Source organism: Phaseolus vulgaris, chromosome 1, assembly GCF_051622355.1.
Source record: "Phaseolus vulgaris cultivar YP4 chromosome 1, ASM5162235v1, whole genome shotgun sequence".
Lineage (NCBI taxonomy): Eukaryota > Viridiplantae > Streptophyta > Magnoliopsida > Fabales > Fabaceae > Phaseolus > Phaseolus vulgaris.
Genome location: NC_143498.1, coordinates 50,648,849 through 50,676,795, shown reverse-complemented (window position 1 = coordinate 50,676,795; position 27,947 = coordinate 50,648,849). Strand labels below are relative to the sequence as shown.

Below are 27,947 nucleotides of genomic sequence, written 5' to 3'. Positions count from 1 at the left end.
AACCCAACAATATTTTAGTTTGTTATCTAGTATTAACAAGCATTAAATAAAGTTAGAATTTATAATACTCTTCTCATTTTATTTAGTTAGAAGGTTACACACTCCACTACCACTACTCTATAATGAACATAGTAAGTTACCATACACCCTGACTCAGCGGATTCTAAAGGGTGTTCCTTTTCCCGCCAAAACTTCTCTACTTGTTTATATAGTTTGGCGCCCAATTCTCAGACCATTACCTAGGTACATTTTCCCGCTTCCCTCTCTTTCTCTTGCTCTGTAGTATTCTTCGCTACCATGGCCACCAAGGATCTTGATTTCAAAGCAGACACAGGTAAACTTGTTTTTTTTCCGAGTTTCTTCCGACTGGGATTATTGCCCTAAATTTTCTTCCCCGTTAAGTTTATTTCCGATTAGGGTTTGTAATCTATGGTTTTCTTCTCATACTCTCCCCCGTTTCGTTTCTTTTCGTATTCCAGCTCTGGCGAAGGAGTTCCTTTCCAATTTCGCAGACGCCAATGGCGAAGCTAAATACCTTAACATTCTGGTGGGTTTTTATTTTGCTCTAACTCTTATTTCTCTCGGATAACAACTATGTTAGCACTAATTTTTTATTCTCTTTTTTTTGTTCGTTTCAGCAAGACGTTGCAAACCACAAAACTAAAGCAGTTCAGATCGACCTCGAGGACTTAATTAATGTAATGCTTGTTACTCTATTGTGCTTCTTAATCAAAATCCACGGTTCTGTTAATTTTTTTTTCTCTGGGGAAATTCAGTACAAGGATCTGGATGAAGAATTTCTTAGGCGTGTTACCGAGAACACTCGAAGGTATATTGGGATCTTCTCCAATGCAGTTGACGAGCTCATGCCAGAGTCTACCGAGGCCTTCACGGATGATGACCATGACATATTGATGACTCAGAGATCTGATGAAGCAGGGGAAGGTGTTGACGGTTTTGATCCACTTCAGAAGATGCCTCCTGAAATCAAGCGCTATTAGTGAGATTTGCCTCCGTGCTTTTCCTTGAATTTGTAGTGATTGAGTAGTTGTAATTGCAGAAATTAGTTATATGTGATGTGACGGTCCTAACATGTCATCGTGATTGTATTGCAGTGAGCTTTATATTAAGGCATCTTCTAAAGGACGACCATTTACAATTAGGGAGGTGAAAGCTTCGAACATTGGTCAGCTTGTAAGAATCTCTGGTATTGTGACACGTTGTTCAGATGTTAAACCATTGATGAAAGTGGCTGTATACACGTGCGAGGATTGTGGATTTGAAATTTACCAGGTGATTGATGAAATGACTGCATGAACTGCACAATTTAGAGACTAGATTTTATGCAGAAAAATAAAATAAACAAAAGAACTATTGCATGAGATTTGCTTGGTACGATTTCGAAAAAGTCCATCACACTGTTTGAATTTTCTCTCTGCCGAAATGATTTGATTGCCAGGATGTTAAACAACCATATTTTAAGGATTATAACTGTCTATCCAACCCTGTAAGGTTTTGTTATGGATTAATACTTTCTTTTGTGGGATATGGCTAGAGTATTATGGTATTTACATGCTAGTTGGTCATTCACATTGTTATTCTCTTGCTTCCTAAACAGGAAGTAACGGCTCGAGTCTTCATGCCCTTGTTTGAATGTCCATCAAAGCGCTGTGATACAAATAGAAGAAAGGGGAATGTTATCCTTCAACTGAGAGCATCAAAGTTTTTGAGATTTCAAGAGGTTAGCTCTCTTGTTGAGTCATCAAAACATAATTGTTCACTTTCATTTTTCATATGGTTCTATATAGTCTATGAAGTTGATTATTTACTTTAGAGTAAGATGGTAATAGATTTATTAAATGATTAAACTCCAGGCCAAAATTCAAGAATTAGCTGACCATGTTCCCAAAGGCCATATTCCACGAACAATGACTGTTCATTTAAGAGGAGAACTCACCAGAAAGGTTTAGTACTTCCTGCCTATTGGCTTTAAATTAGTAGTTACCGCATATGTTGTCTAGGAGCTGAAATTTAATGGTTAATTAACTGCTGCAGTTTGTTAACTCATGCTTGCTGTAAATTGTTAGGTGGCTCCGGGTGATGTGGTTGAGTTCTCTGGGATTTTTCTTCCTATACCTTACACTGGTTTTCGAGCAATGCGTGCAGGCTTGGTTGCGGACACTTACTTAGAGGCCATGTCTGTAACTCATTTCAAGAGAAAATACGAAGAGTAAGTTAGCTTTTAGATTTTAATTGATAATGACTGGCACCACTTTTTACCACCACCAAGTACTGATGTTAATATGGCTTGCTTGAACATAATGAATACCTATCTACTAGTTAGTCTTACTACAGTAGTTTGGGGCAAAACAACAGCTGCTTATCATATTTATTTTGTCATAGATATGAACTTAGAGGAGACGAGGAAGAGCAGATTGCACGATTAGCAGAGGATGGTGACATCTACAATAAATTGTCACGATCACTTGCTCCTGAAATTTTTGGACATGATGACATTAAAAAAGCACTGCTTCTTCTCCTTGTTGGGGCTCCACACCGGACCTTGAAAGATGGAATGAAGGTACTGAAATATATACAAATCAAACCATGTCACATGTTCTTACTTAAACTTTATATCAAAATCATGTTTAATTAGTAGGGATTAATGCATAATATCATTTGAAAATTACAATTATATAAGTGATAAAATTTCAAGTATGGAATCTGTTTTTTCCTCTCCCTTTCACTCTGACGGTATTAGTCACATTTCCTGTCTTACCTTCTGTTGTTGAAGCTTATTTTACATTCTATTTGATTTATTGTTTAAGCTATATCTATATATATATATACATATATACATGAATAAACCACTAAATATTAGTCTTCGTTTAATTGCAGATTAGAGGAGATTTGCATATATGTTTGATGGGTGATCCTGGTGTTGCCAAGAGTCAGCTTCTTAAACACATAATCAATGTAGCACCCAGAGGGGTGTACACCACCGGCAGAGGAAGTAGTGGAGTTGGTCTAACTGCTGCTGTTCAAAAAGATCCGGTGACAAATGAGATGGTTCTTGAAGGTGGAGCATTGGTAATGGAAGCCTCCTTTCTTTTGTAACCAATCCTTTCCATCCCATATATTGTTCTTATAAATGTATGGTTGAGGAAATTGGAAAATTCTGGTCAAATACGTATATGCAATGCTGTCTGTACTTGCAAATAATAAGATGGAAAATAACTCTAGCATCAAATTACTTCTTAAGCCCTTATTTTAATAATATATGTTCTTTTAACTAGATTCTAGATATAAGCGGATTTATTAAAGAAATTTCTGAATTTCAGGTTTTAGCAGATATGGGTATATGTGCCATTGATGAATTTGACAAGATGGATGAATCAGATCGTACAGCTATACATGAAGTAATGGAACAACAGACTGTTAGCATTGCCAAGGCTGGAATCACTACATCTCTGAATGCAAGGACCGCCGTTCTTGCTGCTGCTAATCCAGCATGGTATTATTTATTTTCACCTTATTGGATGCAGAAGCACTCTTATAGATATGACACTTGTGCTTTCAAAATCTAATTTTATCCATATTTTATTATGAAGGGGAAGATATGATCTAAGAAGAACTCCAGCTGAAAATATTAATCTGCCACATGCCCTTCTATCAAGGTTTGATCTTCTGTGGTTAATCCTTGATCGAGCTGATATGGATAATGATCTTGAAATGGCTAGGCACGTTGTATATGTTCACCAAAATAAGGAGTGTCCTGCTCTAGGATTCACTCCTCTTGAACCATCTGTTCTACGGTAAGTATAGAAGTATTGCGATCTCATTTTAATCTCACTTTAAAGGATCAGAATAGGATATGGTGCATATGTTGCTCATTTGGAGCATTGTGCCAATGTTCTCTTTACTTGTAAAAGGAAACTAATATAGAATGAAATGTTTTGCTTTTATATAGTGCATACATATCAGCTGCAAGAAGATTGTCTCCAAGTGTCCCCAGGGAACTGGAAGAGTATATTGCTACTGCATACTCCAGCATCCGTCAAGAAGAAGCAAGGTCCAATGCTCCACATTCCTACACTACTGTCAGAACATTACTCAGTATTCTCCGCATATCAGCTGTAAGTCTTAATCTTTTCCCAAAGAGAGCAGCAAAATTAAGCATTTAGGTTATATTGACTTTTCTTTTTGGGTTAATGATTTATATACATAACTCAACTCCAAGTGCAGTTTTTAAAATTATAAATGATTTAAGTGTTTGCTAATAATTTTTAGCTTTGAAAGATCTGTTGTCATTCGGTTGGCTCTGCCTTTAAGACCACAATGTATAATAGTAAGCATTATTTATGATTGTATATGGCCTAAGAATATGCTATTCCATTCTTATTTTCTGAACAGGCACTAGCAAGACTCCGTTTTTCTGAAACTGTTGCTCAGAGTGATGTGGACGAAGCACTGAGGCTAATGCAGATGTCAAAATTCTCTTTGTATTCTGATGACCGTCAAAAGTCCGGTCTTGATGCCATATCTGATATTTATTCCATACTGCGAGATGAAGCGGCTAGAGGTAACCGAGTGGATGTCAGCTATGCCCATGCACTGAACTGGATATCTAGGAAGGTAAGTACATATTGCTCATTGTTGACTACTGTCTATTATGAAGTATTTTAGAAAATGATTTTTGCGTCAAACTTCAGAAGAGTCTAGACTAGATTCAAGTTTGAATGTTGAACACGAGGGCTCAAAAGTAAAAGGTCTTGAAACAATTGAAAGAATACTTTTTTCATTAAATAAGACCCAAAAGGTCTTTTTGCAACTGTAGTAATTATTTGTTTCCTCTCTGGATAATATTCTGACAACAAAACTTCTGACTTTGAAACAGGGTTACAGCGAAGCTCAGTTAAAAGAGTGCTTGGAAGAGTATGCAGCACTAAATGTATGGCAGATACATCCTCATACCTTTGACATTAGATTTATTGATGCTTGAGGCACTTCCCTTCCCCGTTAGCATGGTTAGAGGCAATCTGGTTCGAAGAAGCTGGATAAGAGTAGTTGGTGGACTTGGGGAATCATATTCTGTAATTTGGTTTTTATTAGTTTTAGGTTTTTGTATTGTTACAGTTTAGAATTGCATTTTTTATTTGAGTACAGTAATTGCAAAATTTAACTCTGTATGGTAAAGTTATTTCCTACTTGAGCTCGCATAAGGTTGCTTCTTGATAGTAAAATGTAGAACGCTACAACCATGCACTATTGACCTTGCATTGTGTTTGTGTTCTAAGCCATTTCCATTTAAATTTCTTCTTGATGCGGTACCGAATGCAGCTGGTGTAAGAAATGTCATTGAGTTGCTAAAAGAAGTTTTAATCAGAACACAGCAAAGACGTCGAGGAATAAGATAAATGCATAACGAAAACTTTACTCGGTCAAAAAAATCTTAGGGTGGAAGAAAAACTATTTGTTCTGGGACTTTATTGAAAAGTTATGTTTTATAATTTGTAATGCTTAATTTATGTTATTTAGTTATTGTATATTTTGTGTGGCCATAAACTTTGTGCGGGTCAGTCTACCTTAATCGGTTTTTGTCGTCCTCAGATAATTTATGATAAAATTACAAAATAATACCTATATATCAATGTAATAATATACCCACTACATTAGCTATAACCATCGTTTAGAAAACATCACCACGAATATATTTAAATATTGAAAATAGTGTTATTTTACTAAAAATGTAATAAAAGTGTCCCTGTTATAATATTAAAGAAAGTACGCTAAAAACTTAGTATGATCTTATGTAAGTGCAATTTTTCCTTTTTTTTTTACTTAAATATTTTTTTATTCATTATAAAGTGAGCTTGCTAAATGTTTTAGAATAGTCAAATAGTCATTTCAATAATGATCTTTTCATATAATCTACACTCATAAATAAAGTATTAATAAAAAAATATAATATCGTCCTTGACTTTTAAAATGTTAAATTTTATTTATATATATTAAATAAATATTAAAAACTAAAAGTAATGATTTTAAATTTGAATAAATCTAAAATTTAATAAGTATTAGAACTAAAATTTACAAATTTTATATAGTTTAAAACAAACAATTTCAATTTTTTTGAGATAAAAAGTAAACAAAATTTTCATAGGGATGAACAAAAACATATTTAACTTTTTAATTGTTTTTCTTTATAAAACATATCTAAAGAGTAAAATACTAGAAAATTATTTAAATCTTTTTTATAATATATTCAATAAAAAAGTTGTATCGAATAAAAACTAAAACGCTCTAAAAAATTACACTATTATCTTCTGAAGCATGCTTTGCCTTAACACAAGTTAGTCCAAAATATATATTAATTTTTCAAAAACAGCAGACGCAAGCGTGTGCACACGGCTCGAAAACTGAACCACCATTACTCACAGCATTGAGAGAGTTAGAGACTATATATAGCGTGAATTCCCGCCATGCGCGAGAAACATTTCCCGCCACCGCCACCGCCACCACCTTTTGTGCTACCATAACCCTTCCCTCACTGCACTCTGCAACACTCACAACACATCAATGGGTCCTTCTCGTCGCAACAGCAATGGTCGATCACCGCTCGTCAATCAACAGCGCCAAATCACTTCGTTCTTCACCAAATCCCCTTCCCCCTCTCCCACCGTCGCTAAAAGCAACCAAGAGTCAAACCCTAACCACGCTTCAGATACTAACCCTAACCCTAGTTCCACGACTCTCACTCCCTCACCTCTCAATCCCAAGTCGAACAAATCACTTCTTGTAATCGGCTCTTCCATTTCTCCACCCTCCGCTTCGTCTTCTCTCTACGGAAAAGAAGTAGTTGGCCAAAGGATCAAGGTTTATTGGCCTTTAGACAAAGCCTGGTACGAAGGTTCCATCATATCCTTCGATAAAAACACCTCCAAGCACGTGGTTCGTTACTTCGATGACGAAGAAGAAGAATCGCTCAACCTTTCCGAGGAGAAGATCGAGTGGCTCCAGGAGTCCTCTACGAAGAAACTTAAACGCCTGCGTCGCGGATTCCCCGACATTAGGAAGATGGAGATTGACGAGGAAGAATTAAAAGAAGAAAGTAACAAAGGAGAAGAAGAAAAAGAACATGATAATGTTAACGATGATGATGACGATGATGATTCCAATGACGAGGATTGGGGGAAGAATGCTGCATCATTGGAGGAGGCTGGGGATGGGGAAGAAGATACGGATTTAGAGGATGAAGAGGACGTAGCGGAGAGTGCTAAAGGAAAAAAGACGGAGGCTAAAAAGCGGAAACTAAGTGCAACAGAGAAACTAAAGCCTGAGAAAAAGAGCAAGAGTGGAGTGGAAGTTTGTAAAGGGAGTTTCAAGCTCTCAGTATTGGAGCCTGCTACTAATTTGGAGAGTAAGTGACTGAATTAGTCATTTGAAGGGAGATTTCAAACAGGGAAACTGATATAGTTTTCTGTGATCAGATTTTGAACCTTTGCATCCTCATTTTTGTTTTTTTATGGTGGTGGGGAGTGTGGGCATTAAATATGACAATTTTCAAATTTATAGGCAAAAAAGCACCTTATAGTGATAATAAAAAGAATAAAGCAAAAGGAAAAACAAGAAGTCACTCTTGTAGTTGTTTCTGTTTCTCCCATGGCTAGTATTTTATTCAAGCGTTTTTGTCTTCACTGGCGTCATTTTCCTTATGCTTGTCCTTATTTCATTGGATGATGTCGCTGGCCAACTGAAATGCAGAGGTCAATATATTTTGTAGCTTATAATGTAAGTCGTATCTTTTAATTTTGCAGTTAAAAAGACATCTAGTAGCGCTGACAATGTTTCATTTACCGAGACCTCTGAAAGATTTGCATGTCGTGAATCTCAGAAACTGCGCTTCCTGAAAGTGTGAGTGCTGACTATAGTGATGTAGCAATTCAAGTTTTTCCATTCCAAAGTGCTCTCCTGTCTCACACAATAGATTTTGATGCCATATTGGTTTATGTGTTTGCAGTTTATAAGTTCTCAGTGTGAATTTTTTCAGTCGTTTAATTTTTTAGTTTATATTATAGTTTTATGATGCTATCTATGTATATGGTATCTGTACAGAGATCGCAGGGATGCCAAGCGAAGAAGACCAGGGGATGAAAATTATGATTCAAGAACTCTCTACTTGCCTCCCGATTTCTTAAGGAATTTGTCGGAGGGTCAGGTAAATTACTGCTAAAGCAGTTGGGTGAAACTCTCAAAATTTCAATGGTGCATGTAATTAATAGGGACATTTGATGAATGTAGAAACAATGGTGGGAGTTCAAGTCAAAGCATATGGACAAAGTGTTGTTTTTCAAGGTTAAGTGGATTAAGTTTGTTGCTGCCATTAGTCCATTCCTTTCAACCAAATCAAACATATTCCCTCCCTATTTTTGGTGCAGATGGGTAAATTTTATGAGCTTTTTGAGATGGATGCACATGTAGGAGTTAAAGAGCTTGACTTGCAGTATATGAAGGTGTGCATGATTGCCTAGAGTTGTGAATTATCTATAGAATGTCGAGATGACTTACCTGTTTGCTCATTCTAAATAATGCATACTTACTGATTTATATATGACTCTTTCAGGGAGACCAACCTCATTGTGGGTTTCCAGAGAAGAACTTCTCAATGAACGTGGAGAAACTTGCTAGGAAGGTTTGCCTCAACTTTTTTTCTTATTTCGTTTTTGCTACTGAACTAATTAACATGTATAACAAGCCAACATTCTACTAGGGAGAAACTTACTAAGTTGCCTTGGTTGGACAGGGTTACCGAGTTCTTGTTGTGGAGCAGACTGAAACACCTGAACAGCTGGAGATTCGTCGTAAGGAGAAGGGCTCTAAAGATAAGGTATGATTCACAGTAATCAGAGAAGCAACTGTTTTTATTTTGTTGTGTTTTTAATTGTTCCTTATAGTCTGTGTTCAAGAAATGTTTTACATATTTATCGAGTTACTTTTCTTGTTAACCCCAGTTTTGATAATGGAATATTGGTCTATTAACTTTTATGATCTTTCTTTCTAGGTTGTAAGGCGTGAGATATGTGCAGTGGTAACAAAAGGTACATTGACGGATGGGGAGTTGCTGTCAGCAAACCCTGAAGCAGCATATTTAATGGCCCTGGCTGAGCATAATGAAAATCTTCCAAATGAAATTTCAGAGCATACCTATGGTGTTTGTATAGTTGATATTGCCACAAGTAGAGTCATTCTTGGACAGGTATGACTCTCTACATTCATTTAAATTCTCTGCATAAATTTTATAATGCATAAACGTATTCAAATCTTGGATGAGATCTGCAAATGCCATCTAGCTGTGAACCTACTAATTCTTCTACCTAAATCTGGAATGGAAATAGATTGAAATGGGTGGGGATTGGGGGTTGATATGTTGAGGATTTGGTGGTGGTAGCTTTATAGTGTGTTTGCTCATAATTTCATATTTTATTTGGAAAGTGCGTATTATATGTATGCTACCTAACATGGACCTAATTAATCTACCAATTGCTTGTTATCACTTATGTAAAAGAAGAGTTGGCTTCTGTGTATGGCAGTTTAAGGATGATTTGGATTGCAGTGCCTTGTGCTCTATCTTATCTGAGATCAGGCCTGTTGAAATTGTGAAACCTGCCAAACTACTTAGTGCTGAAACGGAGAGAGCTCTGCTGAAGCATACCAGAAACCCTTTAGTGAATGAATTAGTTCCAGGTGTGGAATTCTGGGATGCTGGCAAAACTGTGGATCAATTGAAGCAAATTTATGGGAACACTAATGATGCTAGTGTTGAAGATAATGGGTTAAACTGCCTGCCAGATGTTTTACAGGAGCTGGTGAAATCAGGTGACAACAGTAGAAGTGCACTTTCAGCACTAGGTGGTGCTCTCTATTATCTGAAACAGGCCTTTCTAGATGAGAGATTGCTTAGATTTGCACAGTTTGAGTTACTTCCCTGTTCTGGTTTTGGTGATCTTGCTTCCAAACACTACATGGTTCTTGATGTGGCTGCCTTGGAGAATCTTGAGATTTTTGAGAATAGCAGGAATGGAGATTCTTCTGGGTATGTTTGTTATGTGGTTATCCACACCCTTTCTGTTTTAGACAAGATGGGAATTTATGTGTATATGTTACTGAAATGATGATGCTTCTTGCAGCACGCTCTATGCCCAACTAAACCAATGTGTCACTTCATTTGGAAAGAGATTGCTAAAGACATGGCTTGCAAGACCGTTATGTCATGTGGAGTCCATTAAGGAACGCCAGGAAGCTGTTGCAGGTTTGAAGGTAGGTAGATCATGTATTTTGCCTCTGTTTCTGATAGTCCTTCAGGATAAAAGTGAACTTTACAGGGGGGGCTTTCGCTACATCATCCAGTTTAGCATGGCTATAAACTGTTGGTTTTGTTTTATGTTACCTATATTTTATTCATGTTCATATTTTTCTTAGTATTACCGTTCAGTTTGTCCCACTTTTGGATATCAACATTTGAACTTCTGGTATCTCTTTTTGGACTAATATTTGTAGCACTAGTCATGGGATATTGTGGTCATTTGAAGTAAATCTGAACACAATTGTCATACTTGTTTGTTTTTATGGTTTAATTAATTGCTAACGTCTTTTTTCCTTGACAAGTGTACCCATCTTGTTCTATGTAGACCTCAGGTCTAGCAGTTTACTTGATTTTCTCTGTTCAATAATATATAATATGGGGTATTTCGAGCTTGTTTAAATTGTGCTTTTCTATTTATGTTGCTTTTTAACTGATGTAGATAGGTTGGCTGTTATGTATAAGGTTGGCATGATGATATCTACCACATGATATATGTTGCTAGGTTAAGCAGTGAAAATAATCAGATTGAAACCATTACATAATACTGATTATTTTATATATGATTTGCTTTTTAGGGAGTTAATCTGCCATCTGCACTAGAATTTCGGAAAGCATTATCCAAGCTACCTGACATGGAGCGATTGCTTGCACGTATATTTTGCTCTAGGTGAAAACTATTGTGCATCTACCATGTGTGATATCTATATGGACCATACTGATTTTCACCATCTTCTAATGTACTGAAGTATATATGCACCTTGATTTTCTTGAATGCAGTGAAGCTAGTGGAAGGAATGCTAATAAAGTTATTCTGTATGAGGATGCAGCTAAGAAGCAACTACAAGAGTTCATTGCAGCACTGCGTGGCTGTGAACAGATGTTACAAGCATGCTCTTCGCTTGGTGATATTTTGAATCATGTCCAATCTAGACAACTTCATCATCTGTTAACACCAGGTATGCCGGTCTCAAAATATGCCATTAAATTATTCTGTAGCTGCTGTTTGATTTATTGAATGCTCTCAAGTGCAGGTAAAGGTCTTCCTGATGTTTGTATGGAACTTAATCATTTCAAGGATGCCTTTGATTGGGTGGAAGCCAATGGCTCTGGGCGTATAATACCTCATGAAGGAGTTGACACAGAGTATGCCTCAGCCTGTAAGGCAGTTAAAGATATTGAGTCCAGTTTATTGAAGCATCTCAAGGAGCAAAGGGAACTACTTGGAGACACATCAGTAAGAACTCTACCTGAAACAATTGGAGTTTAATCTTTTTATATTACATAAAATAAAATTTTGAATTTTCTTATATATCTATTTCAGATTGCTTATGTCAGTGTTGGAAAGGATGTGTACCTATTGGAAGTGCCAGAAAATTTGTCTAGGAATATTCCTCGGGATTATGAATTGCGTTCATCCAGAAAAGTAAGTAGACAAACTGTGCTCTGAAAATTTCATCTCAATTGCAGAAATGTCTAGAATTATCTATTTGATAATTGAGTTTACAATAATATTTCATTGTTTGTTGGCTTTACCTGTAAATAATCCTGCATATTGTCATCCCGATTTATCTTTGTACATTATAGTATAATTATGTTAACACTAAAAAATTAATTCCCATGAAATTGTTGCTTGGTCATTGATACATTATTAATTTATTATCTGTACTGCAGATGCAACTGTCAATATAAAGTGATTTTTTCTCTTATTTTCTTGGTATGATACATGCAGGGCTTCTTTAGGTACTGGACTCCAGATATTAAAATTTATTTAAAAGAACTCTCCCAAGCTGAATTGGAAAGGGAGTCCTTGTTGAAAAATACATTGCAAAGATTGATTGGGCGCTTTTGTGAAAACCACACCAAGTGGAAGCAGTTGGTCTCTGCAACTGCAGGTACATATTGTGGTCCTTTCACAAGATGGATTTTTCATGCTGCATTTAAATAGAAAAGTAAAAGCTTTTCTTTTGTATTCCTTAAACTGCATTCACATGTTGCAGAACTGGATCTGTTGATCAGTTTAGCAATAGCTGGTGACTACTATGAAGGACCAACATGCAGACCAACTTTCGTTGGTACATTATGTACTAAAGAAGCTCCTTACCTCCATGCTAAAAGTTTGGGACACCCTGTCCTCAGGAGTGATACCTTAGGCAAGGGTGCGTTTGTACCCAATGACATAACCATTGGTGGTGGTTCAGATCATGCCAGCTTTATCCTTCTAACAGGTCCTAACATGGGTGGGAAGTCAACTCTTCTTCGTCAGGTTTGCTTGACTGTGATTTTGGCCCAGGTGAAGCTTTAAAGTCATCTTACATTTCAGATTATCTATTCATTGGTTTTTCTTTGGGGGATGTTTGTGTAAAAGGGTTGCCCTTGCCCTTTGATCCATCTTAAATAAGCCAATTTTTAATCTGTGCACTTATACTTTTAATTTTGTATGCAGGTAGGAGCAGATGTTCCAGCAGAAAGTTTTGATTTGTCACCTGTTGATCGAATTTTTGTTCGAATGGGGGCCAAAGATAATATAATGGCAGGCCAAAGTACATTTTTAACTGAGCTTTCAGAAACGGCAACAATGCTGGTGAGATGTTCAAGTGTTTTTCCTGTTTGATAACTACTAGCAACATATTCTTTCTATTGGTTAAAATTTATTGAAAATCTTTTGTTGGTGGGGTTTCACTTTTTTCATGGGTCCAATTTCTTAACTTTTGTGTAAATTTTAGTCATTACTGTGTGTTCGAAAGAGTGGATAGCTAGCACTTTTCTTCTTCTGAACATGAACACATTTTGTGGTTTATGATAGTTCTTTTTCTCTAGAATGTAAGAAGCAATGCCACAGCATTGAGGAAGAAAACTTCTGCCTTGGTTTTTTCCTTTAGAGCTCACTCATTTTTATAATATTTCACCTGCAATAGATTATGTTTAATTCATGGAGCTCTGTATGCCCTTTTATTTTGTTATGCACATTACTGATGCATACAGATTAATCTGATCTTGTTAAAACATTGTTTCTTTCTAAATAAGTGCTTTTGATGGTGATAGTCATCAGCCACTCGTAACTCATTGGTGGCTCTGGATGAGCTTGGGCGAGGGACTGCAACTTCTGATGGACAAGCAATTGCGTAAGTGTTATTGCGAGATTAGTTGGACATGTGTTTGTCTCCTATGGTTTCATTATTTTTCATTGTTTTTATAGCCTGTAGTGAGTCCATCTCAGGATTCTTCTTTTGTGTTTCAAATATTTGACAGGGAAGCCGTATTAGAACATTTTGTGCGGAAGGTGCAGTGTCGTGGATTGTTTTCTACCCATTATCATCGATTAGCTGTAGATTATCTCAAAGATCCCAAGGTATTCTTAGTTTTCTTATCCAGAATAATCATCAGTGTTAGTTAAATTTAATTTATGGTCCAATGCTTGTAAGAAGCTTTTTTAATCTCAATTTTCTTAGTTTACTTAATTACCCATAATTGATTGTGATAGACACCAATTGGTATGAGAATAAGACTACTACACTCCCCCATCCTTCTCCTATTTTTTATTCTGCTAATAACTGCTTAGAGGCAGTAATGCTTGTCCCTACTAACAACTGCCAAAACAAGTAATGATTGCTAAAACAATTCAGTCCCATTAAAAAGCCTAAATCGTGGCTCTCCTCTTATAATATATACTTATAAGAGGCCTAACAGATTGCAAGTCATGACAATATTTAGATATTTATAGAAAGTTTGCATAGTGGTGTAGAGACTGTTCCACCTTTTGCTTTAGGTCAGTTTTAGTTTTGAAAAATCGTATTTCTGAATATGCTTTTTGTGCTTGTAAAGGTCTGTCTCAGCCACATGGCATGCCAAGTTGGTGGTGGAATTGCAGGTTTAGACGAAGTCACCTTTCTTTACAGGCTTACGCCTGGTGCTTGCCCCAAGAGCTATGGTGTTAACGTTGCTCGGATAGCTGGTACGTTTTTGTATTGAAATATAATAAACATTGATTGTGCTCCTCTATAGTGATGCTATACTTTCAGAGGGTAAAGTACCAAATATAACCTCGTAGTTATAACACGTATTGTATTTGATAACGATTTCAACCAATAATTTTTCAATCAACAGTTATATCCTTGAACCCTAAACACTAAATCTTTGCACTGGCCTTCTAAAGTGCACTAAATTTAGAGGAGACAAACCTGACATTGGTAGCCGGCATGTTCTCATCCACCATCTGCAGTTCACTAATTTTTGGGTCTTTGACTTTTAAGCTTAAACATGAGGTTGACTATCTCCATATATTATCAAAACGAATTGTGTCTGTACATGACTCTTGGATCGTACTGGAAAACTATTATATCAGTGTGTTGGTTATACTATTTGCTACGAATGTGCTATGCCTCATTTTCTGTTATATGTATAATTATTAAGAAATTCATATTACCAATGAAGCAAATTAATTTTATTTCAGGACTTCCAACTTCTGTGCTTCAGAAAGCTGCTGCCAAGTCTGGAGAATTTGAGGCCAGTTATGGTAAATGCAGAAAGGTGTCTTCTGAAACAAACTATCCCAGTAAAAACTGGGTTGACGAGATAGCTGCTATCATACAAAAATTGACCAAAGTTGCTACCAATTTGAGTTTCCAGGAAACCCTTTGCATTGATTTCTTAAGGGAACTTCAGGATAAAGCACGAGAATCGATGCAGCGATGTTAAACTATTTAGCAAGGTAGTTCATTCTTTTGAGAAGCAACCATACTTTTATGGTCGTAGTCTACGTTGATGTCACTCCTGACAGCCCAGTTTTGCCTTGAATGTTGGTTGTCTTGCCATTTTTGTTTTGTTGCGTAGAGCTTGTATATAGTTGCACATAAGGTGTCGATACGAGTTCCATTAATTAGGCTGACACATTGTACATATTTAGCTATCTAATTGAATTTTTTTTTAGCTAATACAAATGTGAGCTTGGGTGTTCCTTCCATCAAGTAGCTAATACTTTTTTATAGTTTAATTAATATTCCTTTGATTTCGTAGCTGAATAAGTTTTATATTTTAATTTCTGCAATTAATAGTTACTATGTTTTTATATTAAATTAAGTTATGTTTAAGTTTTAAATGAGATTGAAATGATACATCTGAAGATTAAAATAAATAATTTTTAAATATAAGACCTGAAAAAGTCATATCTGTAAGATACATGTTATTAATTTTTTAAGATACCTAGTACTTTAGTCTTGGTATTACATGCGGTAAGGGAATGTGCATTCCGATCTGTATTCCATAATCTTAAATTGTGACGCAAAATGTTATTTGACGAGCATCACATAATGCTCTTATACAGTAAACAAATAATCTATGAATGTCTTAAATTTACATTATGTTGTATCTCATCTTCAGACATTGATGTGTCGTCATCATCAGAATCCTGATACTGCTGACTACTGCTCTGAACGGCTCCAATAATCTTAATAACTATGTACATAGGTATAATGATTCCACTAGTCTTTAATATAATTACCTGCATCAAAAATGGTATATTAACCTTCATTAGTTTAGCTGTCCGTAGGTGAAGATTGTAAATGTTTGTTTTCCATTGATATTTAAAACTGGAAGGTACTTACAGTAAGCAGTGTAAATGGGTAATCTTCCGTTCCATTTGAAAGCACTGCGAAAAAATGTCTTACGAGTAAGACAAGTGTAAACTGCAGAGGAAAGGTAGCTAGTTTCAGCATGTCTACGCGTTACACAAGTAAATGATGAGTCACATTCAAGGTTTGTTTGTTTGTTTGAAAGAGAAAATGTTGATTTCAACTCTTGGGGGTGACCCTGCGTTGGCAATGCAGTCTGAGTCCACCCTGACTCGTTGCTTTTCCCAACTTAACTAATTATTTTTTATTGCACAACACAAGCAACCATGTTGGTTTTGCCTTGGCTATATTGATTCAGAAGTAGGAACGCGTTAAAAGAAAAAAAGCTAATAAGATAATGCTTACAGCTATTGCAAGTGATCGACAGCAAGACGCACTTCTGTCAGCGGCTGAACTGCATTCCGAGTAATCGCTTTCCATTGCAATTCCTTCCACCGTTATCTCTATTCTTGCATTTGACTCTTCTTCTTCCTCCCTTCAAAAGTACATTATTTTAATAATAATATTAGCTTTTATTAGTTGCTCCCTCTCACGTAGCCAAGCGTTATGAAAATTGTTGATCGATTAAATAATTAGTTATAAGATCACTTTGATTGAATTGGACGCGGGAAATATACATAATATATTATGAAAAAATACCTAATGGACATTGCTTCATCATTTATCTTAGACTTCTTGGGTGGAGCTGAATATCCGGGTTCATATTGCTGCAAAAACAAAATTAGTATCAATCTATATGCTCATCACAAATTGCCCTTTTTAGACAAATAAGCAATTATGCAATAAATGGGGCTCAGTTCATTGAATGTATGATCAAACAAATTCCAATCCCGTTTTCCTACAGTGTATCAAATGAAATCGAAGATTAAAAAAGACAAAAAGTGAAACTTCGTCTTTTGGAGAAACAGATAGGTGTTGATACAGAAATAGTATACTAATGGGGAGAGACTTCAATATTGAGCAAAGTTAAGCAAAAGACAAAAACAAAAGCAACTCTGGTTTGAAAATAAACAAAAGGGGAAAAGAAGAAAGAAAGGAACTTATTATCGTTTCTATGTCAAAATCAGATAAGGAAGCGCACCCAATCACCATAACAAGGACACCAAATATTAGGTACACTCCGATAACTCTCTTTCGTCCTTCTTTTTTCTAAACAAAAAATTGATTGCCGTCAAGAAATCAACTTTGATCATAACTCATTAAAACAAGATCAAAATAACGTTATGAACAGAGTGCAAAACCAAAAACAGAACTTAAGAAATAAAATTGAATGACTAAAGTTCATACCTGGAGACATATTTCACAGGTTGTATTTCCTTTCTCGTTGCACCATCTTTGTATGCAATCTCTATGAGCAAACTGCCCAACAAAAACGCAGTTATTGAGGAGAATTAAAATCAAAACTCGCGCGAAGCATAGTAAGTTATTAACAAAATCCAAAAACAAGTGTTTAAGATTAAGAAGTTTGTATTTTGTGTTTACCTTAACGGTTCCAGAGCAAGCACAAGGTGCTTCCAAGGTTTCTATGCTTTCAAACTCTTCTTCATGACAAATTCTACAGCGAGGAATCCCAGAAAGCAGTTTCAAATCATCGACTAGCAAAACAACATCTGCCATATAATTCATAACCAGTGATCTCTCTTTCTTCAAATTTCAGCCTTGTTTTCAAATTCTGTCGGGTACTCTGTTTTTCTGGTTTTCCTTTCTGCGCTCTCTTTCTCAGTCTTCTCTGGAATCTCGAGTTTATATACGAAAGAAAAGACAAAAATATTTCCAGTTTTACCCCTGTTTTTTATTTTCAAAGAAAAAAAACACTAAAGACCTCATTTTTAAAGAACCAAGCCACGAAGGTTAGCTTTGACCTTATAAACCTGGCAAAAGGGACTTGCTTGTAACGTAGGATCAAACAAAAAGATTCTCTAATTTTCTTTAGGTTTGTTTGTTTGAAATAGTAAAAATTGATGAAGAACTGGGCATTTAATCAGATTCCTTGCTTACTAAAATTAAATAAAAATCTCAATATGTGGCAAATTGGGAAAGAGGAAAGAAATGTATATTTTTCTACTCTTTTGTAAGGAAAGCATATCTAAGAGTGAAATAGAGCCTATCATATCACAAGATACCCCATTTTGTTTTCTCCAAAAAATTATTTAAATTTAGATTTAAAACTATGTAGTAGTATTGCATATACCCACAGACATGTTTTTAGATTTTGTTTCATTTATTAGGTGATTTTTTCAATTTTCCAGTGTTTGGACAGATATGCATGCGTTGACAATGAATCTGAAATCCCAATGTGCACCAACCAAGTGTTGCCTATTAAAGAATGTTATATATTTTTTTCATCAAAAATTTTCTTCCTATTTCGTTGTTGCAATCAACAAAGTAGAGAGTTACAAATGGAACATTGTTCTAGATTTAGTGGTTAGCAATACCAGATTAATAACCGAATGTCAGATGGTTTGGTAATAAACCAAAGGGTTGAAACATCAAGTAAATCATTCATGATATTGAGTAAATCTAAATTCTTACCCATCAACTGATTCTATTATCCGTTAAAAAGTGGTTGCACGTGTTACATGTAAACATTTTTTAACGTTAGGTTGCACGTCCTCTTTCAATAAGTAAATATACACCAAATAAATTCCAAGTAAAAATGGTTTCAATTTGATGAAAGAAAGGTTAAAAAAACAAAACAACAAATATGATGAAAGATCATGTCTACCTTTCTATTTGTTTATATCTGATCTAAGATATTAAGAGATTAACTTTTAAATTTAATTCAAATTTATAAATGTATATAAAACCAAAATTTATGACACTAACATACCTTTTCACAGTTTGCAAATAACCAAACCAGGTTTATATCTGGGATCTATGATCCTTCACCAACGGTAACAAACGTTCAAAACAAACTGAAATTTGAAATCATGGGTCCCTCTTTTTAGTTATGCAGCTAATCACAATCAAAAGCCAACGCCACACCCATAATGCATCATGCTGCTCCTCCTTTACACGCCAAACTCTTTAATATCTTAGAATCTTGGGATTTTTTTTGGGTAATGAATAGTGGTACGTACATGGATAACAAAATTATCAAATGATTTCTTTTTTTTTGGATTTCAAAAAAAATATGTTAAACAAGACCTGCATAGGTGTGTGACGTGACAAATGAAATCGTATTAATTTTTATTATACGCATGCAATTGCTAGACAAATTGATTTCAAATTTGTCTGCTGCGTGAGTGAAGAAAAGAAAAAGCTATTTGATTAATTTGGTATTGTATGCGAGGAAGCTGACGCACGTGCTTATCCTTTCTCTTGTTCGTTCTTATCGTTTCCTTCAAAAATATTTCTGAATTTATCCAACAATTATGAGCAATCCTTGTCATTTAGAAGATTCACAGCACACAAATCACAAGTAATAGGGATTCAGTTTGCACTTTCCTATGAGAGCTTTTCTTCAAGCAAGTGGTCGGCACTGAGTTGCACCTGTGGGGACATTCACCTTCCATTGAGAAAAGTGGACCTTATCTTCTAATTTGGCACCTAACATCTTCTTATTAGCCATTTCCCCCTACAAGAAGTAACACAAATTTCCATGCTAATTAATTCTTAATTTTATAGTTCATAAATTGTGCTTTCTAAAAGTTGCTCCAATTTATCTTGCCTAACATTGTATAGAAGTTGGGAGATATTTGGTGGTGGTTTGAGAAGAAAGTTTGTTAGATGAAGCTAATGCTGTCACTGTCGAGTTGGGTTTAAGCTAAGTGTTTTTTTATTTTTGCAATAAAACTAAAATATGTGCTCTAATCAACACAATAAAGAGTGCCCAAAGAGTTTGTAAGTTTAACTCTTTTGATAAGAAATGCAAACTAGAAAAGGTATCCTTAGTTGTTGAAAGCCGATGTCTTAGCTTCAAAGTTCATGCATTTCTATGGATAATATAATACCATTCATATAATATATGATCAAAAAGAGAGTAGATAAGATAGAATATTTTTGGATAATTGTGCCCATAATATAACATAAAAAGCATTTTCTCTTGTCACTAATCAACAGTAGTCTATTACAGTTTCCCATGAGACGAAAGGAGTGTATGGGCTAATGTCGAAGTTCCATTGGTCCACTTCTCTTTGGGCTTTTGTTTCATACTTTCACTTCATCTTATTCATTCAGACTCTTTACATCAACTTTACTTAAAAAAATCTTGATTAGAACATCTACACTTTAAAGTTTTCTAAATAAAGCTGTTAACTTAATTAAGTGTAATTACATCACATCACTCATAAATAACTCGCATTACACTCTTACAAGCAACTCATCATTTAATCATTTTTAATTAATATAATTGTTATATCTTTTTAATTTTTAAGAGTTGGTATTCAAGAGATGTGAAGGTCTTTGAAGTTAAAGATTTCATAATTTGTGCCTTTAAGTTTATACGGTTTATTTATATTGTCCATGGCTGATTTTATCTTTTAGTGTAGGTTTTTTTTTTTTTTTTATTCTATTAACTATTTTGGTGATTTTATCAATTATTATTTTAGTTTAATTTTTCTCTAGAAAAACAAGTTAATATTTATCTTTTAATAGTTAATATGTTTATTTGATTATAATAATCTTTTATTTTTTATTAAAAAGAGAAATAAATGGGTACTTATTAGTACATAACTCTCCAAGAATAATAAAATTATTTAGAGATATTGAAATAAGATCTGTTTGTAAAAAACCCCACAGTTTTAAACAATAAAAATGTTAAAATATTTAGAGATATCAGAATAAGATCTATTATTAGTACACGGTCCTACCTCTTACGTGTATCTCTTTCTTATGTGCACATAACACCGTTTATTCGAATTTTTGTTTTTATCAATTTATTGTTTATTTTTAAATATATAACAATAAAAGTATTTTTAATTTTACTAGAATAATATTTTTTCTTAAAATAAAAAACCATAACTCTTCTTGATTGTAATAAAATAATTAAAAAATAATAATTTTTATTTTTTTAATTATATTTTATAACAAATTAAATATTAGCTGAATCAAACGAACATGAATAATAAGAGAGACAAAATATATTATTTTGAAGTTTGATGACCAAATAATATAACTCTTCTAATAATAATTTTTTATTGAAATATTAATTATTTACAATAATAATAAAAATACATTGAATGACCCTCACAGTGAACGTTAAAATGATTTAGTTAAGAGAGATGAAGAACCCTTGAATTAGAGCACTCAATATGTAAGCCCTATTTATAATTTTTTTTATCAAAGATTTATTTTGTTTATAGGTCCTTAATTTATATTTTTTTATCATAAAAGATATTATTAATGAACTTTATTCATCAAAATTTCACAACACAAAAATACTGTAAACAACATATAAAATGAAATTGAGGGGATATTTATATAACAAACTATTTCATTAAAAAAGAAACCTAAACAAAGAAAATTACAGAATGCATGCTGAGACAATGATACATTATAAATATTATTTTATAAAATTTTAAAAATTCCATATCTATGTGAGAAAAAAAATCCATAGTATTATTTATTGGACGTTTTTAGTTTCGTATTATTTATTTATTTCCACTTTAAAAAGATAAAATACTTTTTTCTATTACACTATTTATTGCATTTCAAACGTTTTCTTTATTTGTATAAAATAAAATTTATTACATACTAAAATATAATAAATGAAAATTTAAATTCTTAAAATTGAGAGAAGGTGTTATAATAGTCTTTTCATATACGACCATGTTATTAGTATCGCTAACTAATTTTTATCATTAAATTTTGGTTGACTATATTTAATGAAATCTCTCTTTTAAACTATCATGATATTTAAAATGTAAATGAATATTTAATATTAAAATGATTATTATTTTATTTTTAAATTAAAATTAATGTCACTTTAGTCAAAAAAAACCTTTTCTGTCATTCTCAATTCTTATACCCACAATTTCGTATCCTTCAAAGTTGGAATCTGACTCCCACTATACTTCAAAACAGGAAAAGTCCACGATCGCATCTCACATTTATTATTACTTCTAATGTATAAATAATCATGTCAAAGAAGTGATAAAGCCAAAATTATGATATATAATTAGGTATAAGACTTATTTTATAAGTTGATTTGTGCTATTAAATTAAATTTAAAGTTCATAGTGTATTATATAATTTCTTATCAAATAAATATTTAGTTTCACGATTAAAATATTTTGTCCTCAATGTATTAAAAATTTATAATGACTAAAATTAAGATAAAATTTATTGATCTTATTTTTCTTTTACGTGAATTAGACTTAATAAACTATCATTTCTAATAAATTATAATATTTATTCATTTGAATCATTTTGTATCTATTTCTGCTATAATTTTAATTGTTTTTCCTGTTATGTACTAACTTTTTTGGAGTTACAAAAGCACGATGATTATCGAACTGTGTAGAGGTTTTAAAAAGAAGAAAAAAAAATGAGAAAAGTAAAGAGTCAACGAGAAAAAAGAGTAATAGAACAAAGAAATTCCGCGTTTTGAACACCACTTCTCCATGGAAGCCAAAAATTCGCGTCACTCCCACAACCATACCTTTACACTCAAATTGTGAGTCCACGGATTTCTAAGCATACCCCCTTTCGTAAACCCTATATATTCATCACTCTCGTCTTCCACCACACAACACACACTAAACAAAATCAAACATCTTCTGTATAAAAAACAACGTTAGTAGATGGGGAACGTTCCTTCTTCTTGTATCTCAAACGTTGCAAGTGTTGGGGACATTTTGAGGAAGAGAAGAAAACCTACGAAAACAGCAATTCTGTTGGAAAGTGATGGGAACACTCGGGAGATGAAGCTACCCGTGAAATCGGGGGAGATAATGATAGAAGAATTCGGCCACGTCATCACTCCGTTGGACGAACTCCGTAGAACGGGACGGGTTTCTGCTTTATTGGCCGATGAGGAGCTTGTAGCGGGGAAGGTTTACCTGCTGTTGCCGGTTAGTAGGGTCCACTCCAAGGCTTCCAAGTTTGAGATGGACATTGCTGAGACACAGAGTAGCCAGAAAAAGAGGACAAGGGGAATGAATACGGCGAAGGTTTCACCCTCGCTGATTTCGAGGTCAATTGAAAGGGATGTGGAAAACGAGGTTACCGTTTTCCCTGTGTGTCCGAGGTTGGGGAATCAAGTACGATGGAATCCCGTTTTGGATACTATCTTGGAGTAATCCCCCTCTCACCTCAACCAATTTGGCCAATTTCTTCTAAAACTTGTGTTCTGTCTATTTTTTTTCCAACTTTACACTAACATGGTACCTCTGAACCAACGGTGGAGGATGTTCAAGTTCATACTTAAAATGTGGAGCAATACTAATAGGCAGATTCTGGTGCACCAGAATGATTTTAGACTTCAACCAATATAAGAAAAAAAAATACTATTAATGAAATAAAAATTAGGATTTAGATAAAATTGAACTCAACCCACGTTCAATCTAGCAATGCACCTTTTATTTTTATGTGATCACTTTGAAGTAGCGCGGAAGCTTGAAAACTTACATAAAAAGGAACCCAAGCATCTCCATTCTTATTCTTCTCGTAATTGTGGTAGCATTGGAACTCGCGTCAGCACCGTTGAGGCACCACCGACAAACGAGGCTACTGAAAAATGACTGTTGCGAAACTTTTATTTGTTAAAAAACATTAGAGCTTTCGCAAGAACTGAGTTGGATGTACATTTTACCTAAACACTAATTTTTTCATTAAAGATATTTTGGGATATATCGAATCTGCCATACTAATAATGCATTTTGTTCAAATTAATAAAAAATAGTTTAGAGATCGAGTCCAATCCAGAAATCACTTTAGCAGCCCAAACCTTTATGTCTTGCAGCCCAATCATGAAAGGTATCTGGGCTTTTCTTCCTGCACCCGAATAATTTCTAAATACACTCTCATTAATTTTAAAATAACTATTTTACCCCTTAAAAGTGACTTCCAAACTACCTATTCTATAAATCTTCTTTTGCAACATGATTTTTAGCACATAATTTTCGAAACATGATTTTTGAAGTAAGATTTCCATAACAAACTTTTCAAAATATATGAAATACATTTTGGAACAATTTTTTTGAAATAAAATTTAGAAACTAAATAATTGATAGTTAATTAGATACCAATTTAAAAACTATTTAACAATAATAAAAATTAATTTAGAAATTATTTTTTTTAGTTTCTAAAATATCTCTAATTTAACCATTATAGCAATTAATTAATTTTTGTCTATAAAATTAGTTTTTATTTCTAATTTTGGAAGTAGAGAATTTTATTACTTTAGAATCTATATAAATTAGTAATGACATTGCAAGATTGATTATATAGCTTTAAATAGGACATATTATTAAAGAAGACTGTATACTTATTTATCTTTTGTATGATTTGTTGATGATGTGAAAACGAGAGAAAATTTTAAAGATTCCACATCACTCAAAATTATGCCTAAAAAAATCTTACTTTTAGAAACTACATAAATGATTATATTATAGAATTATCCCCATTAATACATAGACTTAAAAACATGTATTTATTGGGAAAAAAAATTCCCCATAATCACTCACGCAAATTATTTCTCCTATATATATAAGATAGAATCTATGGGTGCTAACTATAATTAATTATAGAGTAATTTCAATCACAAATTCAAATTCAACTTCATTTACGATTTCAAAGAGAAAATAACTTCATCCTACTAAAGTGATGGTATAAAAGAATAATTATATTTTGATTTTATTAATTTAAATCAATTAAATATATTTGCAGTTTTTTTCATTCATTTATCTTATTTTATACTATTTAAATTGAATAATGAATTGAAAAAAAAAAGTAAAGAGTAAAATTATTTGGATCAAAGAAGGTGTGGATGAAAAGTGTGTAGATGATTTGACTTATATGATAATAAAATAGTAAAGTAATTTAATATAAAAATAATTTAGAAAAAAAAAATAAAAAAAAGTAAAAAATAATTATAAGATCTCAATAAAAAATGTATTTCAGATAAAAATTAATATTTTCAAAAAATATCAAAATTAAATTATTTAAATGTTCATTTTGTTATAATATAAAACATATATTACATAATTATTTTATTAATATTTATTAATTAATTACGTATCATTTTTGTTCAAAATCTCATGTAAAATGTAAAAATGGTGACGCTCTTTCTAAGATAACTTTTCCGCACTTGGATCTAAAGCTATGTAGCACAAACACTGATACGACACGAACATGGATACGGAGATACGTAAAATTTCTAAAATAGACACGGATCTATATATTATATAATTATGAATTATATAAATTGACAATAAAGATTTGTGTACAAGTATGTTCCAAATTAGTTTTTGGAGCATAAAGATGTTTTTCATGACTGGTTCACAAGGATTTGTTTCTTATTTTTATAATCATAATAATAATTTATACAATAAAATTTGAATTTTTAGAAAATTAATGTATTTTTTCTTTTTAAAATTGTGTTAGAACCGTATTAAAATTATCAGAAATCTAACAAATACTTTTTGAATTGGACACTTCACGGAAACGTGTCCTACAGGTGTCATACGAGTGTGGGTGTCCGACACAAGTATCGGACACCAACACGCCATATACGAGGAGTGTCCGAGCTTCATAGATCTAAATCCAATAAAAGAAAACTCATTTTCTACTGTAATTATATTTGTTTCTTTTTATTCAAACAAATATAAGGATTGGAAAAAGAAAAAAAGAAGAAGAATATTTTTGTATTATGAGTGAAATGATTGTATTAGTATTAGGATAACCAAAAGGTAGGTGGGCATGTGAGATGCTTTGATTTTACTATTATGAGCGTGACTTTGCAATGATTGTGATAATTCTTGAGTTGATTCTATGGTTAGTGAGATTTAAAGTTATAGCACATTTATTCATTTCGTTTGATTTTAGAGATTCTATATAAATTTTTTTACTCCTTTGAAATTGTGCTTACTTGATTATGTGTTAAGAAAAAATAAAACGAAAACTTGAGATATAAGCTTATTTTAGCAACGTGGACAGTAGAGACAAAAGTTATGGGTGCTTATAAATTCAGGTAACCCATCAACTTTAATCATATCTCAACCGAAACATATTATGGATTTTAATTTTTAAATTTGTCAATCTAATGAACTAACTTGCTAACGTAAGACTTTTTTAAAAGATATTATATTCTTATTTATTTATATTTATTTCCAACACTTTAGAAAATATAGAAATAATTGTATTAATTTAATATTATTTTAAAAAGATCACGTCTTCGTCTATCATTAATTGTTTTATTAATTGTTTATGGATTATTATTTCGACACGGTCCTATGAGTAGATGATCAACACATATGCATTTCCTTCCCACTTTTAATTACAAGAATACATCGATAAATTATTTATGCATAGGATCGTATTCGACCTATAATGCTAAAAAAAAAAGAAAACAAATGCTTTGATTAAAATAAAAATTGAATCTAAGTTTAGTTTATTGTTATAATTTGTAGGATGAAAAGAGTCTTTATTGATTAAAATTCTGGGTACTTGAAGTATATAATTGCAGTTATGGGGATCTACAGCAGTATATATGAAGTGGTGAATGAGTGTGAAATGGTGGGGCAAAGGAGACACACCACCGACAACTTTTGTTAAACTATATTTGCATGGTTGAGTTGAGTGTCCCATGATAACAAAATTGGGATTGGGGGAAAGTTGTTAAGATTCCAAAAATACACCTTTGCAACATTCACATTTATACTTTTAGTTACAACTTACTCCTAACCCTTATTCGAATATGTATTCGTTGGACTCTAACTATAGCCTAATATTTGGTATCCAAATGTTTTTCAATTCATCCACTAGTGTAACCTTTGCTTCTTCTTTTTTCATGAATAAAAATAAATGAAAACGAGAGCAAGTAATTTTGTGATCGTGAGCCTAATAGTTTCTGCCCTGTTTCATCTTACTCTATTACTGCATAAATCTGAATAAAAGTTTTGGAGTGAATTTTGCATACAAATAGTGTGGTAGCTTCATGAAGTCAATATGAGCAAATTAATTCGTCACATTCACATCCTCCATATTAAGGTACGTCAAATTAATAATGATACCCAGCAACGTAGGGTATCCTAGCTTCAATGCACGTACTTACTTACGTACGCCTACTTCTACTTTATTTATAATAAAATTTTACAATATTTTTTATAATTTACTTTTTTTTATCTTTCTTTTATCTCTTTTGATTTAATTTTTTTTACATGAAACTAAATATATTTTCACTATAATAAATTTACATATTTTAAGAATGTTTATCTACAAAAAAGAAATTGATTATATAAAATAAACATTTGCTATTAGAATTGCTACTGCTGAGACTGAAAAGAAAAGGTGAGGAGAATAAAATTATGGAAAATAGCACCGACAAGCAACCCAGAATTGGTTGAATTAAATTGCAGAGGAGTGGAAGGAGAAAAAAATTAGGAGGAAAAAGACAGGTAAATTTGAGAGGCCAATAAAATTATACAGAGTCAAATACAATATACAAACTATAGTATAATATAATATAATATAATATAATATAATATAATATAATATAATATAATATAATATAATATAATATAATATAATATAATATAATATAATATAATATAATATAATATAATATAATATAATATAACCCAATCAAATTATTATTCACTAAATTGCAGTTGAACGGTTCCTTGAATTCATTTGCTGTTAGGTGAATAGAGAAGGCAAAATTAAGAGCAATATGATTGGTCACCACCACCCTAACTCAAGGTGCATTCTACATCAACCCACAATAATCTAATCAAACATTGAAGTAGTAACAATCTTTTTTTTTGTTGTGAGATTAATTAATAAACATTGGAGAC

The 27,947-nt window shown here is 33.0% G+C and overlaps 4 protein-coding genes across 7 annotated transcripts; 3 read left to right on the top strand and 1 right to left on the bottom strand.

Moving 5' to 3' along the window:
- The first annotated feature begins 105 nt into the window (after window positions 1-105).
- On the top strand, window positions 106-5,279 carry PRL (Minichromosome maintenance (MCM2/3/5) family protein). Its single transcript, XM_068617692.2, has 15 exons — window positions 106-334; window positions 480-547; window positions 639-698; window positions 777-1,000; window positions 1,116-1,293; window positions 1,619-1,741; window positions 1,875-1,964; window positions 2,088-2,230; window positions 2,404-2,581; window positions 2,899-3,090; window positions 3,342-3,514; window positions 3,612-3,815; window positions 3,971-4,136; window positions 4,414-4,635; window positions 4,898-5,279. Exons 1-15 carry the CDS (start codon window positions 298-300, stop codon window positions 5,000-5,002), a joined length of 2,163 nt encoding a protein of 720 aa, XP_068473793.1. The 5' UTR covers window positions 106-297; the 3' UTR covers window positions 5,003-5,279.
- A 1,071-nt stretch (window positions 5,280-6,350) lies between these two features.
- Window positions 6,351-15,323, top strand: MSH6 (MUTS homolog 6). Of its 2 annotated transcripts, XM_068617691.1 has the most exons (21): window positions 6,351-7,420; window positions 7,818-7,914; window positions 8,116-8,218; window positions 8,302-8,355; window positions 8,439-8,513; window positions 8,624-8,692; window positions 8,804-8,887; window positions 9,062-9,256; window positions 9,591-10,093; window positions 10,188-10,317; window positions 10,939-11,030; window positions 11,141-11,319; window positions 11,395-11,597; window positions 11,685-11,786; window positions 12,093-12,255; window positions 12,361-12,653; window positions 12,807-12,944; window positions 13,406-13,485; window positions 13,613-13,712; window positions 14,186-14,315; window positions 14,814-15,323. In XM_068617691.1, the coding sequence occupies exons 1-21, from the start codon at window positions 6,580-6,582 to the stop codon at window positions 15,056-15,058; spliced, it is 3,876 nt and encodes a 1,291-aa protein (XP_068473792.1). In that variant the 5' UTR covers window positions 6,351-6,579; the 3' UTR covers window positions 15,059-15,323. The 2 variants fall into 2 exon arrangements, with proteins under 2 accessions (XP_068473792.1, XP_090161606.1); XM_090305480.1 differs by lacking the exons at window positions 13,613-13,712; window positions 14,186-14,315; window positions 14,814-15,323 and having other exon boundaries at window positions 6,396-7,420; window positions 13,388-13,485.
- A 202-nt stretch (window positions 15,324-15,525) lies between these two features.
- Window positions 15,526-17,829, bottom strand: LOC137814785 (uncharacterized). Of its 3 annotated transcripts, XM_068617689.2 has the most exons (7): window positions 17,473-17,712; window positions 17,278-17,349; window positions 17,072-17,139; window positions 16,630-16,697; window positions 16,336-16,465; window positions 15,964-16,044; window positions 15,526-15,860 (listed from the first exon to the last, which is right to left on the bottom strand). In XM_068617689.2, the coding sequence occupies exons 2-7, from the start codon at window positions 17,285-17,287 to the stop codon at window positions 15,696-15,698; spliced, it is 522 nt and encodes a 173-aa protein (XP_068473790.1). In that variant the 5' UTR covers window positions 17,288-17,349; window positions 17,473-17,712; the 3' UTR covers window positions 15,526-15,695. The 3 variants fall into 3 exon arrangements, with proteins under 3 accessions (XP_068473790.1, XP_068473789.1, XP_068473791.1); XM_068617688.2 differs by lacking the exon at window positions 17,072-17,139 and having other exon boundaries at window positions 17,473-17,829; XM_068617690.2 differs by lacking the exon at window positions 17,072-17,139 and having other exon boundaries at window positions 15,964-16,007; window positions 17,473-17,724.
- Window positions 17,830-22,650: 4,821 nt separating this feature from the next.
- On the top strand, window positions 22,651-23,395 carry LOC137814784 (uncharacterized). The gene has a single exon (XM_068617687.2). The coding sequence runs from the start codon at window positions 22,734-22,736 to the stop codon at window positions 23,229-23,231; it is 498 nt and encodes a 165-aa protein (XP_068473788.1). The 5' UTR covers window positions 22,651-22,733; the 3' UTR covers window positions 23,232-23,395.
- The last annotated feature ends 4,552 nt before the right edge of the window (window positions 23,396-27,947 follow it).

Excerpts from the sequence above, each read along its gene's own strand:
- PRL (XM_068617692.2), top strand. The coding sequence starts at position 298 with ATGGCCACCAAGGATCTTGATTTCAAAGCAGACACAG. Across the intron at positions 2,582-2,898 it reads CCTTGAAAGATGGAATGAAG|ATTAGAGGAGATTTGCATAT; the intron begins GTACTGAAATAT and ends GTTTAATTGCAG. Across the intron at positions 4,137-4,413 it reads GTATTCTCCGCATATCAGCT|GCACTAGCAAGACTCCGTTT; the intron begins GTAAGTCTTAAT and ends TTTTCTGAACAG.
- LOC137814785 (XM_068617688.2), bottom strand. The coding sequence starts at position 17,616 with ATGAATTATATGGCAGATGTTGTTTTGCTAGTCGATGATTTGAAACTG. Across the intron at positions 17,350-17,472 it reads CTTGCTCTGGAACCGTTAAG|TTTGCTCATAGAGATTGCAT; the intron begins GTAAACACAAAA and ends TTTGTTGGGCAG. Across the intron at positions 16,045-16,335 it reads GTCGATCACTTGCAATAGCT|TTTACACTTGTCTTACTCGT; the intron begins GTAAGCATTATC and ends TTTCCTCTGCAG.
- LOC137814784 (XM_068617687.2), top strand. The coding sequence starts at position 22,734 with ATGGGGAACGTTCCTTCTTCTTGTATCTCAAACGTTGCAAGTGTTGGG.
- MSH6 (XM_068617691.1), top strand. The coding sequence starts at position 6,580 with ATGGGTCCTTCTCGTCGCAACAGCAATGGTCGATCACCGCTCGTCAAT. Across the intron at positions 8,514-8,623 it reads TTGACTTGCAGTATATGAAG|GGAGACCAACCTCATTGTGG; the intron begins GTGTGCATGATT and ends TGACTCTTTCAG. Across the intron at positions 13,713-14,185 it reads ATTATCTCAAAGATCCCAAG|GTCTGTCTCAGCCACATGGC; the intron begins GTATTCTTAGTT and ends GTGCTTGTAAAG.